We start from the raw sequence: 18,654 nt of genomic DNA on the forward strand, positions 1-18,654 counted from the left end.
TTTCCCCAGACCATTTCAACTAGTGATAGAAAAATCTTTCTAGGCCAGGCACGGTGGCTCACAGCTGTAATCCCAGCACTTTGGGAGGCTGAGGTGGGAGGGTTACTTGAGTCCAGGAGTTCGAGACCAGCTGGGCAACATGGTGAGACCCAGTCTTTACAAAAAGTACAAAAATTAGTCAGATGGGGTGGCATGTGCCTGTGATCCCAGCTACTTGGGGGGCTGAGGCAGGAGGATCGCTGTGGGAGGTCGAGGCTGCATTGAGCTAAGAACTTGCCACTGTATTCCAGCCTGGGTGACAGTGAGATCCTGTCAAAAAAAAAAAGAAAAGGAAAACAGAAAGAAAAAGATAAATCGATCTAATGAAGAATGAGTAGATACGAAAGGGAAGTGTGGGTATTGAAAAAGCTAGTGTGGCTGGTGCAAAGGCAGGAACTTTACAGAAGTTCAGGGGCTGAAATCATCTAAAGAACAATTGGAACAATTGAGGCCACAATCACAGACAGGTCTAGGTAGGTATCTCCTCTCCACCACAGGCCTCAGAGGTGGTCTTCGCTCTGTTTAACATGAACGCAAACATTCTCCAAAGATATGAAGCAGCATTTTCTTCATGAATTCAATGTGGAGCACAGCTTTGATTTTTAAAGAATGATTTATATTCTTTATATAAAGTTTCCATATAGTTATGGGATTCCTTAAACGGGCAGATTTAGGTGCAACCAATCAAATCCCCTCTCCAGTAACCATACAATATGTCATTAAAAGTGAGACTGATAGTAGATGAGTTAATAAGGAAACTGATAGCCTCACTGCAAGGCCACTTTTACATAGGGATTCTAAGTTATGGGCATTTATATCACTAAAGGAGTATTTAGAAATGTTCTTTGTACATTTTCCTAACAAAATCATTGAAAATATTCAGGTGTGGCTGACTGATGGCTGTCTCCCAGAATTCATTCTCCAGTTCTTCTATAGTAACAGAATTTTAGCTGGCTACATGGCACCCAATTCTCTCCAGTGGGGTTTGGCAGGAAGTGACCTGTGTCTCTTCTAGTTTTACTCTTAGAATAGTTAGCAGTGAGTTCCAGTGGTCCTCACCCCACTTCCTCTCTTCTGAATGGGAGAGGAGGAGAGCTACAGCAGCCACCTTGGAGCCAGAAATAACAGTAACATTTTAAAGACAGCAGAGCTACTTTACCAGTCCTATATTGTTTACTTCTAGACTGTTAACATGAAAGAGTAATAAGATTTCATCTTGTTTAATTTATTGTACTTGAGGTCTCTTTGTTAATGTAGCTTATTCTACCCATTATGCTTCTAATTCTTGCCATCTTTAACACTTAAGACCTTCACCAATAGATCCTAGAAAGATAATATGTTATTATACATTTACCATGGTGCCCCTAAGTCAAATAATTTTTATAAAAACTTTCTATGTTACCAAACATAGCTACTGGAGATACATGCATTAGACGTAAACACATTTCAGGAATAGATAAGATGCATTTTATAGAGAGTTGATTTTATATCAGTAAAGTACACAGTATTTACAGCCATCCAAAAAATGGTTAATTTTAAAAAGTTAAATCTTTAACTCTAGGAATAAATATTTACTAGGTAAACTAAAAAATAATGGCAAAAATAAAGATATTCCTTCAGTAGCGTTTTATTTTTATTTTTATTTTTTTTTTGAGGTAGGGTCTTGCTCTGCTGCTCAGCTGGAGTGCAATGGTGTGATCACAGCTCCCTGCAGCCTTGACTTCCTGGGCTTAAGTGAACCACCCACCTCAGCCTCCCGAGGAACTGGGCCTACAGGCATACACCACCATGCCCAGCTAATTTAAATTTTTTTTTTGTAGAGATGGGGTCTCCATATGTTGTCCAGGCTGGTCTCGAACTCCTGGGCTCAAACAATCCTATCTCAGCATCCCAAAGTGTTGGGATTGAAGGAGCGAGCCACCACGCCTGGCCTTGTTTCTAAGTTTCTAAATGATTCAAGGTCATTCCTGGGTCTTCAGGCAGCAAACAATGACTGTTGTGAGCAATCCAACTGAAGCCTTCATTATGAGGTGGGAAAGAGCAAATGTGGTCAGGGATGCTAGATCCCAACGACAGTGGCAATGACGGGTGTATGAAGGTCTGTCTCCATTTGTGATTCTGTTGATACCTCAAATGATGATGGTCTGGTTCCCAGAGTGTTTACTCTGTGACAGGGATTTGTGTAGATTTGCAGTAATTTTTACTGACTTCTTTTGAAGAATGAGCTTGTTAGTAATGTTTCAAATCCTAAAATAATACAGATTTGCAAACTAAACTTCTGTTCTTGACAGCACACCTATATTGAAACTTTTCTTTCCTATGAAGATAATATATTTAAAATATACCTCAAAGTACATACATTTTATCTAGAAAAGCTGTACTTCAATAAAAGAAAAAACAAATCTATAATATATGGAGTTTCTTTTCCTACCTTCTGTCTTCTGTTCATCAAAAGCTGATTCTAGTGGTGGGCCAAAGAGAGGAGCAAGGGCCGTAGTGTCATCAGGAGGCTTTTTGCTAAATCACACACATTAAGGCAAAATACAGAGAAAGGGCTCAAAAATTAATACTCAAAAAGATATACAAACTTTCAAATATTTTTCTCAGTAAAACAAGTGTGTGTGTGCACTAGTGTATACAAGCCCCGTTAGGACCAGAAAGTATTTTATAAGGATGTCAGATGTATTATGGGACAAAAGAATTCATAGAAGGTGAGATCCTTAGTTCTCAGTGGAGAACTGAGGTGCTCATCCAATAGAAATAAGTTGAAGGAGGATAACTCTTTCAAAGCATCCTGATTCTCTATACCTAGAAGAGATAATACTAGAGCTGAGTTTACTGCAAAGCACCTTTCTCTAAGACCTCAAGTACCATTTATATTTGATTTCACCACATCTCTGTGTTGTAGTTAATGCAGTTTATAATTAGTGAAAGTCAAGCATAGGGATATTAGGTAAAAAGCCACCGAGAAGTTTCATCCTCTAATAGACTAGTTGTAACCTCCTAATACCCCAATACAGTAAATCTCAGAAAGAGAAGTATTATGAAATCAGGGGAAAACAGGAGGATAAGTTAAACTTGCATCCTTTCTCTTAATTACTACTCCAGACTGATTATTAAGAAAATGATGCATAATTATCTTCATTTCTTCTCCAAATCTGATTCCCCTCATTGATCCCAATGAGGTCTATATGGTATGGTAAGGGGCAAGGGGTGAAGAGGAGAGGGGAGAGGTTGGAGGAGGATAAAGATTGAAAATAATTCAGCTTTTAAATAGAAATAGCAGTCTTTTTATAAAACAATGCCCATTTGCACAATACTTACCTAACCCACAGAATACACTGTAAAATACAATGCTTTGCCAAAAATTAAAAACAGATAGGAAGATTCCTTTGGTGGGTGGCAGGTGGAATGCATCATGAGATGGCATCCAACTAAAAAGGCTTATTTTTGTAGGGCAATATAATAATATTGAAGATCAGCATTCCAGACACCAAAAGACCTCTTTAGAGAGAACTTTAGCTGTCCCATCAGGAAGGGGCCTGCACATTCTGATAGACAGTTACTTCAGATAAGTGCAGAATATTTCCCTAAAGGTCTCCCTTGGGCTGCACTTTTCAAAAATAATAACATATTTGACCATGATATGGATATACGGACTGACATATTTTGGTAGAGCCTTTGTTAATGGGAGCTGAGAGTTTAGCTCAAAGGAGATTTGCTTAATTGTTAAAAGTTCATGATGCCTTGCATAAAACACAACTAATGTCTTTCACACTCACCTTATAAGTTCTGGAGTTGGTGTGGAGCGCCTGGGTCTTGCCACTTCTTCACCTGATGCACAGGACAAAGGAACTTTTTAGACATATTTTTACCATTCCCTGATATGTCTTATAACCTACATTTGGAAACATTTAGAGATTTAAGTCCCATCAATAAGCAACTCAGTATGAAAACTTTGCAAAACAAACCTTCTCTCCTGGCAATGCAACAGCCATATATTAGGCATATGTAGTGGTGTTTTCTCTGGCATTTGTAAAACCTCATTAACTAAGGAACTTCCGTGACAAGCCATCAAATAGAAGATCTGGATAGTGCAGCACTTAGTGAAAGAGCACACCATTCTTGGAATGTCTGCTGCCTTGACTGGTTCTGCTTTCCAATGAAGAGAATACTAAGCCAGGCCATATGTGTAGGACATGAATCCAGCATTCTCTGCCTGTTCTTTTCTTAAAATGCCAAGAAAATGTTGTATCTTTAACTATGACACATGAATTTAGAATTTCCTAGGATGTGTTGTATGCAGCAGAGGAGAATTGTGCCCTATGTGAATTATAACCTATATCATATCGCTTTGGTTGACCAAAATTTTCATATCAAATAACACAAGAATGGGTAAGTTGCTTCTACTTTCAGTTCCTTCTGCCCGCCTGTTCTTCCCACCCCCAGCAACAAATACACACTTGATTAAATTCATTTCTAAAGTTAAATAATACAGCAAGAGTTGACAAATATAGACAGAAAATAGCAATGCTTTTCCAAAAACATATTTATTTTCAGAACTTAAACATTAATCACTCAGAACCCACAGGGGCCCTCTATCATTACAAGAATTCTTTGCTGTAAAAGTAAAAAATTTGTAAGTCTTAAAAATTAAGCCCAGGAATGCATAATTCATATGCATATATACTCCAAGATCCAAGGAACTGTTCTTTCTTTTAAATCATACGCTATTTCTGGTAGCTAAGATATACTTACTGGATAAGTTCCTTTTAATTGCACCCTAGAATTAGAAATAGACACTATAAGGTTTAAGACCACATATATGTTATGTACAATATGTATTATTTCTGTCATTGCAATTAAACTGAACTCAAATAAATGCAGATAGGGAAATGAAATTTTTCTCAGAACCGCATTTAAGTAGGAAATTGTAGGTATACACACAGAAATCAGTTTTTTTTATTTCATTCAAAGATTATAGAGAGGAGGGAAGGGTAAATCATAAGTCTTCAGAACAAGAAAAACCCCTTACCTGGGTAGATTTGGTAAATTAAATTCAAATATTGAATAGGCCATTAAAAAAAACCTCTTAAACTCTAGTAGATAAGAAAGTAAATCGAAGTTTAGCATATGTTTGATGCTTAAAAATTACAGAGTGTATTTAGGAGTAGTGCATGCTCCTTGTCAGGTGGGGTCCCCAGGTTGCTAATGGAAACAGTCATCAGTTTACAAATGTGATTTTAACAGGTATAGGTGGCAAGTGTAAAAGGCAAGGGAAACTTGAGCCATCTGCCATTGAATGAACTGTTTTATTCAGAAAGTCAGGGAATTCCACCCTATGCACTCATCCTCCCAATTTATTTCACTTGCCGGCCACTAGGCCCATCGATTCGTGAATTGGAAGTAATGTCTTGTGTTCAAGACATCGTGATATTATTGGAATACAAACAGCCCTGGCAGGAATAATCTGAGCACCTCATCTCCAGTTTTTATAATGCCTTAGCATAAACTTATTTAGATAGTAGAAGGATTGATTAGATAAAAAGTTTTGATTAAAAACCAGAAGTTGTGAAAAGTTCTCAGCATGGATGCCACCAGAAACGTAGACCACGAGGATGGCTGCATCGTGGGGTAGAGCATGGCTTGGGATGCCTGCCATAGGAGAATGACAGGGGCAGAGTTGAGGACAGGGAAAGCCGAAGTACACATAAGAAAGCATTCCAAAAGGTGAGACCATGAACACATTTGTTGGATGGCCACCAAACACATTTTTTTCCTCTTTTTAATTTTAGTGAAGGCTCAATTTGGTGGTCACGGATACATTTTCTTCTCTCAAAGTATAACATTAACAGCTTAGGACAAGATTTAGCGCCTCTGTAATCGACCTATAAGAAGCTTCTTTCCCTTGTTCCTAAGGCTGCATCAGCATTTTTTGTCCAATTTTGAACCCATTTATGCTAAAGGAGCAGTTTCAATCTGAACAAGGATCCATTTGATGCTTTCTCAGTCTCTCAAACTACATTTTCTGGCTTGTTTTGTCTAATAATGTGATCTGTTTTTCTCTACTAAGTGTGCCATATAGAGAATTACTACATTATTTATAAATACTTTCTAATAAATATGGCCACGTAAATCTGCCGAGGACATTATGGAAGTTTGGATACAGGTTTACTTTTGGAAAAGAAGGCTCTGTAGACAGAAATGATTAGATAACAGAAATAATTAGATAACAGATGTTTTTCTGGGTTATGAACTGTCAGATAGAATTTCATTAATAAGACCTGAAGGGAAAAAAGAGGGCCTTTAGTTCCAAGCACTCAATCACAAGATTAATAAATAGCATTGAGGGAACACAGCCCACCTAGTACTGTGAGGCCTAAAACCCAGGAGGTCCCAGAGACTGTATTGAAGACCTCTTTGTCCCTCTGTCCTACTCCTTCAAATGTTAATATCCATGAAACCAAGAAAGGTACAGAGCTCCTTTTGTAGTCATCAATTCCCAGGGGTGTCAATTCATTCCTTAGATATTCACAGTTGAAAGGCACTAAAGAAGAAGCCCCTGTAACATTTTTATTAAATAGTCTTCACGAATGAACAATCCCAAGTTAAGTGCAACCAAGACATGGCAGAAGTATTCAAGAAAACTCTATTGTTTAGAAATTAGGAAGAACAAAGCTAGTATCAATTTAGAAAGCAACAAATGTTTGAAAAATCAGCAGCAAGTCAGCAGCAACAGAAAAGAAAGTCCTGCTGTCTGCTGGATGGGCATACAGGTCTCTGATGACCTTAATGTTGCAGCATGACATATTTAGAAAAAGACTGAGGTGATGTTGACCACACAAACCACATTCAGGAAAAAAAGCCCATTGGATTCAAAAACCTCCCCTTGTCAAGTGACTGTATTTTCCCCCTTTCAATGCTTGTTTGTTGTTATATGTATGTCGTGAATAAATTTCCTCACTTTGAATAACTGAATTCACTCTTTTCATAATCTGTGATGTCACTTAACAGCTGGGTTGGAATCATCCATAGATTAGCGGTCTCTGCAGATACCGTCTTTCAATGGCATTAGCTATGTAGTTTAGCAGAGAACCACCAACTGGTCACCTGGGGCAGGGTATTTGCATCAAATAATAATTGACTAATTGGATTGGCACAGGCCTAGGGATATTTCAGAGAGGTTGTTTTCAGTTCCATTTCCTCTCTTAAGGGACTGACCAGGTAAATGAGTATCATTTCAAACATAACAAAGACCCTTCTTTTTGTTGCTTTAAATTCATGATACTCTTCAGCCGGGCGCGATGGTTCATGCCTGTAATCCCAGCACTTTGGGAGGTCAAGGCGGGTGGATCATGAGGTCAGGAGATTAAGATCATCCCGGCTAACACGATGAAACCCCGTCTCTACTAAAAATACAAAAAATTAGCTGGGTGTGGTGGTGGGTGCCTGTAATCCCAGCCACTCGGGAGGCTGAGGCAGGAGAATTGCTTGAACTCGAGAGGCGGAGGGTGCAGTGAGCAGAGATCGTGCCACTGCACTCCAGCCTGGGTGACAGAGTGAGATCCATCACAGAAAAAAAAAAAAAATTCATGATACTTTTCAACTTGAGGAAAATGACAGTTTCCATTTTGAACAATACAAATTAATATTGGTCTACCCTCCCAAATTTTGTCTTCTGTGATGAAATTTATTTAGAATTATGTGATAGCCTAGGAATAATGACTTGAAAGTGTGTCTCCCTCTCCCAAGATGGAAATTATAATGATGTATCAGCATATTCTGATCATTGTAAGTTATGTTGCAGGAACATATTTTGAATTCAGGCTTAAAAACAATGATAGCTTAAAAATGGTGTCCTTACATTCTTAATAGTTTTATTATTCTTTATTATCTCTTTGCTATCAACTTCTATGGTACTTTCTGGTGAACTAGGCCTTTTATGTACACACACACACACACACACACACACACACACACACATACACACACACATTCCATATATTTTCCAAATTTAGTACTAGGAGTTGAGATTCCCATGTATTAGTTTAGTTAGTTATGGGAAAGTGCTCTGACAATTCTAAAATATGCCCTTGGTACTTAAGAGGGTCAGGGGCTTTCAATCAGTAAACCTGTTTCATCTGCCTCACTCACACTGGGTTATCATAAATTTAATGGGAAACCAACCTGGCCACCTTGCCTTGGCAGCAATTTTCTCTATACATGTTTAAGGTAAAAATGTTGAGAGTTCTTACCGGGCTGCGCCTCTGTGATCAGCAAAAAGGAAGAGAGAACAGACACCTAGTCAGAGAATGATGGATCAGTCAAAAGTCTTGGGTAATAGAAAACTTAATAAGCAGCTAACCAAACATACACTCCAGAGAATCAGGCCAAAGGAAGACAGGCAGTCCTAGTGTTTAGGGCTTATTTAAACCACAGGAAGCATTGGAGAACCTTAAAGAGAGGATATCCGTTGTACAATACAGCTTTGCTAAGGTGGATATGTAAGTTTTAGTTATGTGTACATAAGAACAAGGCAGAAACATACAAGAAAACTTTACTAACAATGTTTAATGTCTTGCCATAGAAGTTTTTCTCTAGAAAGTTTGAGGAGGGGGTACTTAGAGAATAGAGAAGTAAACTGTTTCCCTACAGAGCAGGATGTTAGCAAATATAGACAATAATGCATTTTTCACGTAGTTAGGGTACAAAAAGAGCTTACAAAAAACCAGAGGCAGGATTTAGAGAGCACTTTTCCTTGTGTGGAATTTTTCTTTGGTGTTCTATGGAAGGTGTGCTTATAAGGATACTTTTGTGTTGAACGTTCTTGGCCTAGTGATTTGGGCGGCCTCTACCAATGTCATGTCAATGATGAGAATGTGATGGGAAAGATGAGGAGGCCCTCACAAACATAGTTGGGAATGACGAAAACTGTCCAGCAGCAACAGAACCCTGGTGGACCACATGACCTTAGAAAACACAAAATCAATGTGCAAAAATCACAAGCATTCCTATACACCAATAACAGACAAACAGAGAGACAAATCATGAGTGAACTCCCATTCACAATTGCTACAAAGAGAATAAAATACCTAGGAATCAAACTTACAATGGATGTGAAGGACCTCTTCAAGGAGAACTACAAACCACTGTTCAACAAAATAAAAGAGGACACAAACAAGTGGAAGAACATTCCATGCTCATGAATAGGAAGAATCAATATCGTGAAAATGGCCATACTGCCCAAGGTAATTTATAGATCCAATGCCATTCCCATCAAGCTACCAATGACTTTCTTCACAAAATTGGAATAAAACTACTTTAAAGTTCATATGGAACCAAAAAAGAGCCCTCATTGCCAAGACAATCATAAGTAAAAAGAACAAAGCTGGAGGCATCACACTGCCTGACTTCAAACTATACTACAAGGCTACAGTAACCAAAACAGTACAGTACTGGTACCAAAACAGAGATATAGACCAATGGAACAGAACAGAGCCCTCAGAAATAACACCACACATCTACAACCATCTAATCTTTAACAGACCTGACAAAAGCAAGCAATGGGGAAAGGATTCCCTATTTAATAAATGGTGCTGAGAAAACTGGCTAGCCATATGTAGAAAGCTGAAACTGGATCCTTTCCTTACAACTTATATAAAAATTAATTCAAGATGGATTAAAGACTTAAATGTTAGACCTAACACCATAAAAACCCTAGAAGAAAACCTAGGCAATACCATTCAGGACATAGGCATGGGCAAGGACTTCATGACTAAAACACCAAAAGCAATAGCAACAAAAACCAAAATAGATAAATGGGATCTCATTAAACTAAACAGCTTCTGCACAGGAAAAGAAACTACCATCAGAGTGAACAGCAACCTACAGAACGGGAGAAAATTTTTGCAATCTACCCATCTGACAAAGGGCTAACATCCAGAATCTACAAAGCACTTACACAAATTTACAAGAAAAAATCAAACAACCCCATCAAAAAGTGGGCAAAGGATATGAACAGACACTTCTCAAAATAAGACATTTATGCAGCCAACAGACACATGAAAAAAATGCTCATCATCACTGGTCATCACAGAAATGCAAATCAAAACCACAATGAGATACCATCTCACACCTGTTAGAATGGCAATCATTAAAAAGTCAGGAAACAACAGATGCTGGAGAGGATGTGGAGAAATATGAACACTTTTACACTGTTGGTGGGAGTGTAAATTAGTTCAACCATTGTGGAAGACAGTGTGGCAATTCCTCAAGGATCTAGAACTAGAAATATCATTTGACCCAGCGATCCCATTACTGGATATATACCCAAAGGATTATAAATCATGCGACTATAAAGACACATGCACACGTACATTTATTGCGGCACGATTCACAATAGCAAAGACTTGGAACCAACGCAAATGTCCATCAATGACAGACTGCATTAAGAAAATGTGGCACATATACACCACAGAATACTATGCAGCCATAAAAAAGGATGAGTTCATGTCCTTTGTAGGGACATGGATGAAGCTGGAAACCATTCTGAGCAAACTATCTCAAGGACAGAAAACCAAACACTGCATGTTCTCACTCGTAGGTGGGAATTGAACAATGAGAACACTTGGACACAGGGTGGGGAACATCACACACCAGGGCCTGTCGTGGGGTAGGGGGAGGGGGGAAGGATAGAATTAGGAGAAATACTTAATGTAAATGACGAGTTAATGGGTGCAGCAACCAGCATGGCACCATGTATACATATGTAACAAACCTGCACGTTGTGCAAATGTACCCTAGAACTTAAAGTATGATAAAAACAACAACAACAACAACAACAAACACAACAAGCAAAAGTATGACTTCTTCCTTTCGCTTTTCAAATCTTGATTATGGCTGCTATCAATTTATTACAACAATCTCTGATAGCTCTGCCTCTTTAGGAGCTTTCTGATGTTACACGAGTGACTAGGATGTGAGTGGGGAAAGAGCTGTTCGTCAGTTTCCCTTTCAATATATGGGCTAATGCATGGAGTCACCAGAAGCTACCTCCCAAAACCAAAATGAGGAGCACAAACACAAAGAAAGTTAGGAGTTTGTTCAAATGTAGAGGATATTCTTTCTAGAGCATAGATAGGAAGCAAAACTTGTAGCTTTTTACATCTGGGTAGGCCTCCATGGATATCTAGTCCAACTGGCTACATGCTACAGAGAGGAAGGTGAGGCTCTGAGATACACAGCTAGTAAGCAGGTAGAACCAGACAGAATTCAGATCCCCTGTTTCTCATTTTCTCATTCCTTCTATGATGCCAAGCATAGCATTGTTGAATGACTCCAAAAGCAGCGAGTCATTGTGATTAACATCCAGGAGTGGTTATTTTTCAGACAAGCTTATAAGTAGCTAGGATTCTAGACATATTATTCTAGACAATTTACTTGTAATATTACAGACTTTATTATTTGCCTTATTTTCCAGGTACTGCTACCTATTGAGTCCACCTTTCTTATAAACCTGCCTGGATGCACCTTAAATAAAATTGTAAAAAAAAAGGCCACATGAATACTTGTTTCTGGGCTTAAATTATCTTATTGACTAATCCATACTGTGTTTTGAGAAAAATTAAAACACTTTTATAAATGAAACTTTAGACTTTATTATTCTTTAGTGACCAAATTAAAAAGTTCTTTTGTGTAGAAAGAGGTATGGGAATTTCATGACAAACAACTCACTTTTAAAATATAGCAATTAGAGGACTAAAAGTGGCCCAAGATAAAATTGTGAGAAATATGCAAAATAGAATCTAGATTGCAAGCATTCAGAGGCAAAACCTTACATACAAGACACTTTATTATTAAGGCAGGTGCAAGAGTAATTGTGGTTTTTTGCCATTACTTTTAATTTAAGGTTATACAGAAAACTTTTTCAAAATAATTTCAAATATATTAATCTACCCAAATTGAGTCATATCTTAATTTCCAATGAGTTATAAACCTATATTTTAATCACAAGTTCAAGGTTTAATTTTTTTTCTAGTAAAAGACAACCTTGTAATATAGCATTTTGGAAACTCCATTTGCAAAATGCCTTCAGCAGGGAATAGCTGTTCAAATTCATGTAGTCACAGGCTGATTAAACAGAACCCAAAAGACAGAGCTAGAAGCTGTACAAAGTGCAGACCCAGAAAGCCTCAAGGTCTTTAATTAAGAGCTATCTGAAAGCTTCAAAAGGAAAATAATTCCAGAAGCAAATGGGAGGGCTTTATATATGCCAATTATCACCACTGAAGAGCAAAAATTGGCTTAGGCTATGCCAGATAAGGACAGAAAAATTATTATCAGCCAGGACGGAAGGGTCTTTGCCTGTTCAAAATTTTGCTTTACCCTTTCTCCCATCATTTCCCAAGAATGTCAAAGCCTTTAGTGTTCTATTTTTTGTTTACCAATATACAGAATTTTCTTCAAAGGCAGAAGAAAACTAATTTAGTATCTGGTCTTGATATATTCTATAAGCTGAGAGATCTACGTCCAAAGTTGCAAACCCAAATGCTTGCAGGAGTAAAAAGTGGGCGGGGGATGGGGAGGGGGTGCTGGGAGTCAGGCACATACACATTATGAGATTCTGGAAAACTGGCCACTATTCAGTGCACCCCATGTGCGCCACGTGAGAATGTGGGCTTAGTCCTGCCAGGACTTCAGAGAGATGATGAGCATCCAGATTTTTTTTTTTTTTAATTTGAAATGTTCTAGTTTTGAAATGTGGGCTGAAATTGTTTTTAACTGCACAACCAAACAAAACACCTATTCAGTTGTTCAGAATCTGCAGGAGGTTAATTCACCTCTGATTGCAGCCATTTGTATCATACATAATAAGCACTCAGTAAATTCTCTCTGCTGTTATTACTGCTTCATTTCTATGTCTGATTACTCAGAGACTTTGCAAGTGGTCTGCTTGTTTTCTGAACAAATTTCCTTCATTCCTAATTAAATACTGTGTTCACTACCTAGATTTCTCTTGGTCTTCCAATGTGGAAAACATTTTATTTTCCCTTCTACTTTTATTTTGGTGTTCAACTTAGAGATAACTCTTATTTTATATGTTGAGGCTATTTTCAAAGTGGATAAACACTGCTAATCTATGATTTTGTCACTGGAATGAAGATCGAGAATGTGGTATATTTCTAAAATTTATATAATTTTCAAAATGAATATATCTACCTAAAAGAAAATACTGCAGCCTACATCCTCAGTCTTCACACTGTTCTTATATGACATGGCAGTTCTGTTTTATTATCTTTTATATAACAGAGTTAACTTAAATTCAGTTAACTATGATACCTTCATCTTAGTCAATGTGAATAAAGTGTTTTAATATGTTTATCATTTCCAACTAACCAAACAATCTATCCCCCTTGTCACATTCATTAAATAACCCAGATTTTGAAGTTTTATGGCATCCTAATTTGCTAAATTTAGTGCTATAGGGAAACAAAGTTGAGAATGGGCAATTAACTACAAAGCACTAAACAAATATGATTTTTCTATAGCCTCATTTTAGTAAATTGAGTGATTAATGTTAGAGAATTTTCTAGGAAAGAATTAGAATATATGATCACTACATTTATTACTAAGATTCTTACGAGGATTCCTACTTGTTTTTAAATGCTTTAGGGTGAAGACAAACTATTTGGCAAGCATCAATTTGCCACGCTATTGTAGGTGTTTATCTGTATTTAAACTTCGGTCGACTACAGATTACAAGTTAAATTACAGCGACTGTCTATTATATTCAATCAGACATATTTGAGATGATCTTCTAAAATTTCATTTGGGAAGAGAAACGAAGAACCTGCTAGTCAATAAAATGACCAGGCCGAGGAATCAAGATGGACATTTCCAAAGAAAAATTAGGTGAGGGAGTGACAGGGGGAAATTCTTGCAGTTAAAATTAATGAAACTAATGAAAAAGAGAGAAGTTTTAAAGCACCATAGACAAAATTCAGGCCACACAGTCCTGTGGATATTTGAAGTGGCCAAATTTGGTTAATTCAGAAAAACATTCAGGGTCCACAAGAATAAATGAAATTGGAAACTGCCACAGAACAGGCGATGCATGGTTGATTTTGAATTACTCAGAAGCGGGCCATTTAGCTTAGTAATAATCATAATTGTAGCTCCTTATGTTATTTTTGGAAACCTAAAGAGTGGGGCTCATATTTTGAGACATTTTAATGTTTTGGTCTCATATTTTTGTCCTTCCTGTGTCTCTCTTCCGCCTCCCTCCTATCCTATGGCTTTTCTGTAAGCACAGTATCCTGTATGTGGTGGAGTGGCTGCCAGGATTTGGTCAGTGGGAAGGATAAGAGGTGAAAGCACTTACTGCACCACGCACCTAGGTGCGTTAACAACAAACCAACCACTTGGTGCTATGAACATGGAACATAATATTTTCCTATTTTCCAGCAGAGAGGTCACCTCTGTCAGCCATGCATCAGTATCCTGAGAACATGTTCCCAACAAACCAGGCAACCAAGAAGAGAACAAACTCATTTTATTTTTTGAGATCTGTTCCTTGTGTTGCTCTAAAATAAAACGATGTAGGTACATCGTATCAGACTTGTGTTGCCACTAAAAATCACCCACTGCTACTAAAAATTAACATCCAGGAGGTAATTTGCATTTTATAAAGATCCTCTTTTCCAGTCTCTGACAATTCCAGGAGGGAATATTTGGATTTACTAAAACAAAAACAAAATAAAACCCCCCAGCTTCCCTACAACTCCCCATTCCCAGGCCAGCTTCATAGGCATTCCAGATGCTACTATGTTGTACACTAATCAAAAATTAACTTAAAAAACATTTGCTTAGCTCATGATATGTATATGTAGCTTGACTAATTCCAGTGGAAACTGCAATAAATGAAACTTAGTACCAAAATATTTGATCATATGGCTGTGATTGAGGCAGAGGTGAATCTTTACAAAATTACCCCAGGGCCCTTAATAACGGGTTTGTAAAATCACTTAGCAACCAACTTCCTTTTTTTTCCCATGTGGCATAATGAGACCTGGTCATGGTTCACAAAGGTTTGTTTTTAAAGTTCAAAACCTTGTTTAGGTGTTAAACACAGTCAGTCATTAGATATGCAGATAATGAAAATAAACAGAATAAATAATGTTTGCCCCAAAAGTGGAAAGGACTTATTTCTTACCGGACTTTTCCTCTAAAAGCGTAGGCATGGGGAGGAAGAATAAAGAGAAAATGAGAGAGGTGAAATGTATTTTCAAGAAGAAACAGGACAAGACTCAGGATAACCTTACTTAAGGCAGCTCTTGAAGGCACTGCTTTTATAAATGCTTCCTGTGGGGGTCTGATATGGTCATTCCTAGGCTGCTGTCTTTAGTTCAAGCTACAGAGGGCATTGGTGTGGACTTCATCTGGGCATCTAAGCACATTCTAAGCTTGCTCCTTCCTTCCTTCCTTCCTTCCTTCCTTCCTTCCTTCCTTCCTTCCTTCCTTCCTTCCTTCCTTCCTTCCTTCCTTCCTTCCATGTTTCCTTCCTTCCTTCATTCCATGTTTCCTTCCTTCCTTCCTTCCTTCCTTCCTTCCTTCCTTCCTTCCTTCCTTCCTTCCTTCCTTCCTTCCTTCCTTCCTCCTTCCTTCCTTCCACCCTCCCTCCCTCCTTCTCTCTTTCTTTCTCTTTCTCTTTATTTATTTCTTCTTTCTCTTTCTCTCCTTCCTTCCTTCCTCCTTCCCTCCCTCTCTCTCTTTTCTTTCTTTCTTTCTTTCTTTCTTTCTTTCTTTCTTTCTTTCTTTCTTTCTTTCTTTCTTTCTTTCTTTCTTTCTTTCTTTCTTTCTTTCTTTCTCTTTCTCTTCCTTCCTTCCTTCCTTCCTTCCTTCCTTCCTTTCTTTCTTTCTTTCTTTCTTTCTTTCTTTCTTTCTTTCTTTCTTTCTTTCTTTCTTTCTTTCTTTCTTTCTTTTCTTCTTTTCTTTCTTTCTTTCTTTCTTTCTTTCTTTCTTTCTTTCTTTCTTTCTTTCTTTCTTTCTTTTCTTTCTTTCTTTCTTTTTCTTTCTTTCTTTTCTCTCTTTCCTTTCTCTTTCTTTCTTTCCTTCTTTCTTTCTTTTTCTCTCTTTCTTTCCTTCTTTCTTTCTTTTTCTCTCTTTCTCTCTTTCTTTTTCTGACAGAGTCTGTCTTGCTCTGTGCCCAGGGAGGAGTGCAGTGGCATAATCATAGCTCGCTGAAACCCTCAATTCCTGTTCTCAAGAGATTCTCCCACCTCAGCCTCCCATGTAGCTAGGACTATAAGCATGTACCACAATTTCTGGCTAATTATTTTTGTTTTTGTAAAGATAGGGTCTTGCTATATTGCCCAGGCTAGTCTTGAACTTCTGGGCTCAAGTGATCCCCCCACCTCAGCCTCCCAAAGTTCTGGGATTAGAGGCGTGAACCATCATGCCTGGCCTAATCTTTCTTTTGAATGGTTTACTTTTATCAAACGGATTTGTGGCTTGACAATAAAAAATTATGTTTCATAATATTGAGAGGAGTTGGAAAATACTACTCATGCATTGTAGCCAGGCATGGTCATGAAACGAAAACATGAGACTTTCCAGAAACTCCAGTCTCACCGGGGAACCCAGGACCTATCATCTTCTCCAAGTCACCATGGCTAGAACTGTCAGTTCTTCTTAGATCCCATCCTTGATTTCTCCCTATTCTCCACGTACAATTATGAATTCTTCTCCCTGTGAGTGGTCAATGGCCCCTCAGAATGCCCTCTTACTTCCTCAGCTCCTATCTTAATGAGGCCTTCATTATCCCTCACTGACAGCACATTCGCTTCCTAGCTGAAGGTCCTATTTCCAGCTTCATCTCCTAATCCATCCTTCACACTATCCTCGGAATCATTTTCCAAAAATAGTGAAGTGAATATATCATTCTGCCCTTAAAAAACCTCTTTACTATCCAGAAAATAGAATGCCAACTCCATTCTATGGAATTTAATGCTTTGATGAAGGGCTGCAGCTTCCCTTCCCACCCTCATCTTCCTCCGTTGACTTTCTATGAAGCCTGCACCTCGCTGCACTCTCCTGGCTCTCTTGGATGTGCCATGCACTTACACGCTTCCCTGTCTTCTTCCCATGCTACTTCTCCCTCTCCCTGAATCAAAATTACTCATTTTTCAAGGTCAGTAACATTTCTTCCATAAGACCTTTCCCAGCTTTGCCTGCCAAAATACATTGCTCCCTTCTCTGGTTTGATTGTGACTCAGTCCTTTTGTTCAAAATAATAAATAAATATTGAAGGCCTTTGTATTTGCCTGACCTTTATTAGCCTCAGGGAACAAAGGTACACATTGCTAGTACATTTCTGCAATTTTTATTTTGTTCTGTATTGTTTAGATGTCTCCACTCGATTATTAACTCACAATAATGGCTATGCACGGATTCTCTCTAGCCCCAAACATAGAGTGAGGCATTCAACACAAGTTTATAAATTCCCTTTATGGGGAGCCATTGTAACATTATACAAATGTTTGAAGTACAATGTCTTTTGAAATAAAAAAAATAAATTGTTCTTTGAAATAAGGCTGAATTATATATGGCACAAGCCATGTGTCCTCAGTTGTAATGGTTCTTTCACCAGCTCCATAAATATTTCAGTTAGCTCCTACTTAACTGTTAATTTCTCTGCCTATTAGTGACCTCAGGTGCTACCCATGTTACAAATGTTCTAAAGAAGTGGCACAGCTTTGTACAACGTTAGTGAAGATTATGTGCTCAGATGTCCAGGGCAGAATTTTCTCCTAGAGCAAAAACTAATGCTTCAGAATAGTTAAGGGCCAAGAAAAGGGCTACATCCTTGTAGTTTTCAGCCCTTGAACTAAAACTCTTATTTATAAGGTAAATTTCTCAGCCTTTTCTAAAATAAAATGCATCTTATTTAATTAAAATCAGAAGAGTAAACGTGAACACACAAATGATAAGGGTTATCCCTCCCCTCCTCCCTACACCTCTCCACTTCAGGCTACCTAATATATTAAACCATCTTGATTTAATATGCTGTTTTGCTATGGCAGCAGCTATCAACACCTAGGCTATGACCTCGACCTCTTAGCTTAAAGGTTTCCTCAGAATGTTGAAAAAAAAATAAAAACAAAGATAGGAAAAAACAAATATATATTTGATTTAAAATGAGCTAGTAGCATCAGAGTTTATTTTTAATTATGGAAAAGATAAATAAGAGAAATGGGAAAGAAAGATATCCCTCTGGGCTTACTTGTAAATAGAAATGAGTAAGTGAATTTTTTGACAAAATATAAATTTACCTAAAATATAACCATTGAATGGTTACGAAGGACAGGGATTTTTTTTTTTTTTTTGTCCAAGAGCCTAAGAAAACACAATTTCTGACTTACAAGGCTTGTTGAAAGGCAGCTTATCCCATAATCAACAGCTTTCAAGGAACTCATAGACCCCGACCCTCTGTAGCTGGAGGGTCTCTCTCTCTGGCTGTTATTACTCCAAATAACATGGTAAAATGCAAGTATTCATTCAAGTTAGGTTTGTTGCTACCTACATTTTTGCATGAGGGGTTAGAAACCAATTCAAAAT

The 18,654-nt window shown here is 37.9% G+C and overlaps 1 protein-coding gene across 33 annotated transcripts in view; it reads right to left on the reverse strand.

Moving 5' to 3' along the window:
- Positions 1-18,654, reverse strand: part of LOC105498451 (SH3GL interacting endocytic adaptor 1) — a 216,421-nt gene that overhangs the window by 75,570 nt on the left and 122,197 nt on the right. For 19 of the 33 annotated variants that reach the window (XM_071091696.1, XM_071091686.1, XM_071091673.1 and 16 more), the window contains 5 exons: positions 15,251-15,262; positions 8,295-8,306; positions 4,798-4,822; positions 3,822-3,873; positions 2,471-2,556 (listed from right to left, as the gene is read on the reverse strand). In XM_071091696.1, the coding sequence (XP_070947797.1) occupies positions 2,471-2,556; positions 3,822-3,873; positions 4,798-4,822; positions 8,295-8,306; positions 15,251-15,262 (187 nt within the window). The remainder of the gene's footprint in view (positions 1-2,470; positions 2,557-3,821; positions 3,874-4,797; positions 4,823-8,294; positions 8,307-15,250; positions 15,263-18,654) is intronic. The other 14 variants (XM_071091756.1, XM_071091752.1, XM_011770582.2 and 11 more) reach the window with 1 other exon arrangement.

This window comes from Macaca nemestrina, chromosome 1 (genome assembly GCF_043159975.1).
Source record: "Macaca nemestrina isolate mMacNem1 chromosome 1, mMacNem.hap1, whole genome shotgun sequence".
Lineage (NCBI taxonomy): Eukaryota > Metazoa > Chordata > Mammalia > Primates > Cercopithecidae > Macaca > Macaca nemestrina.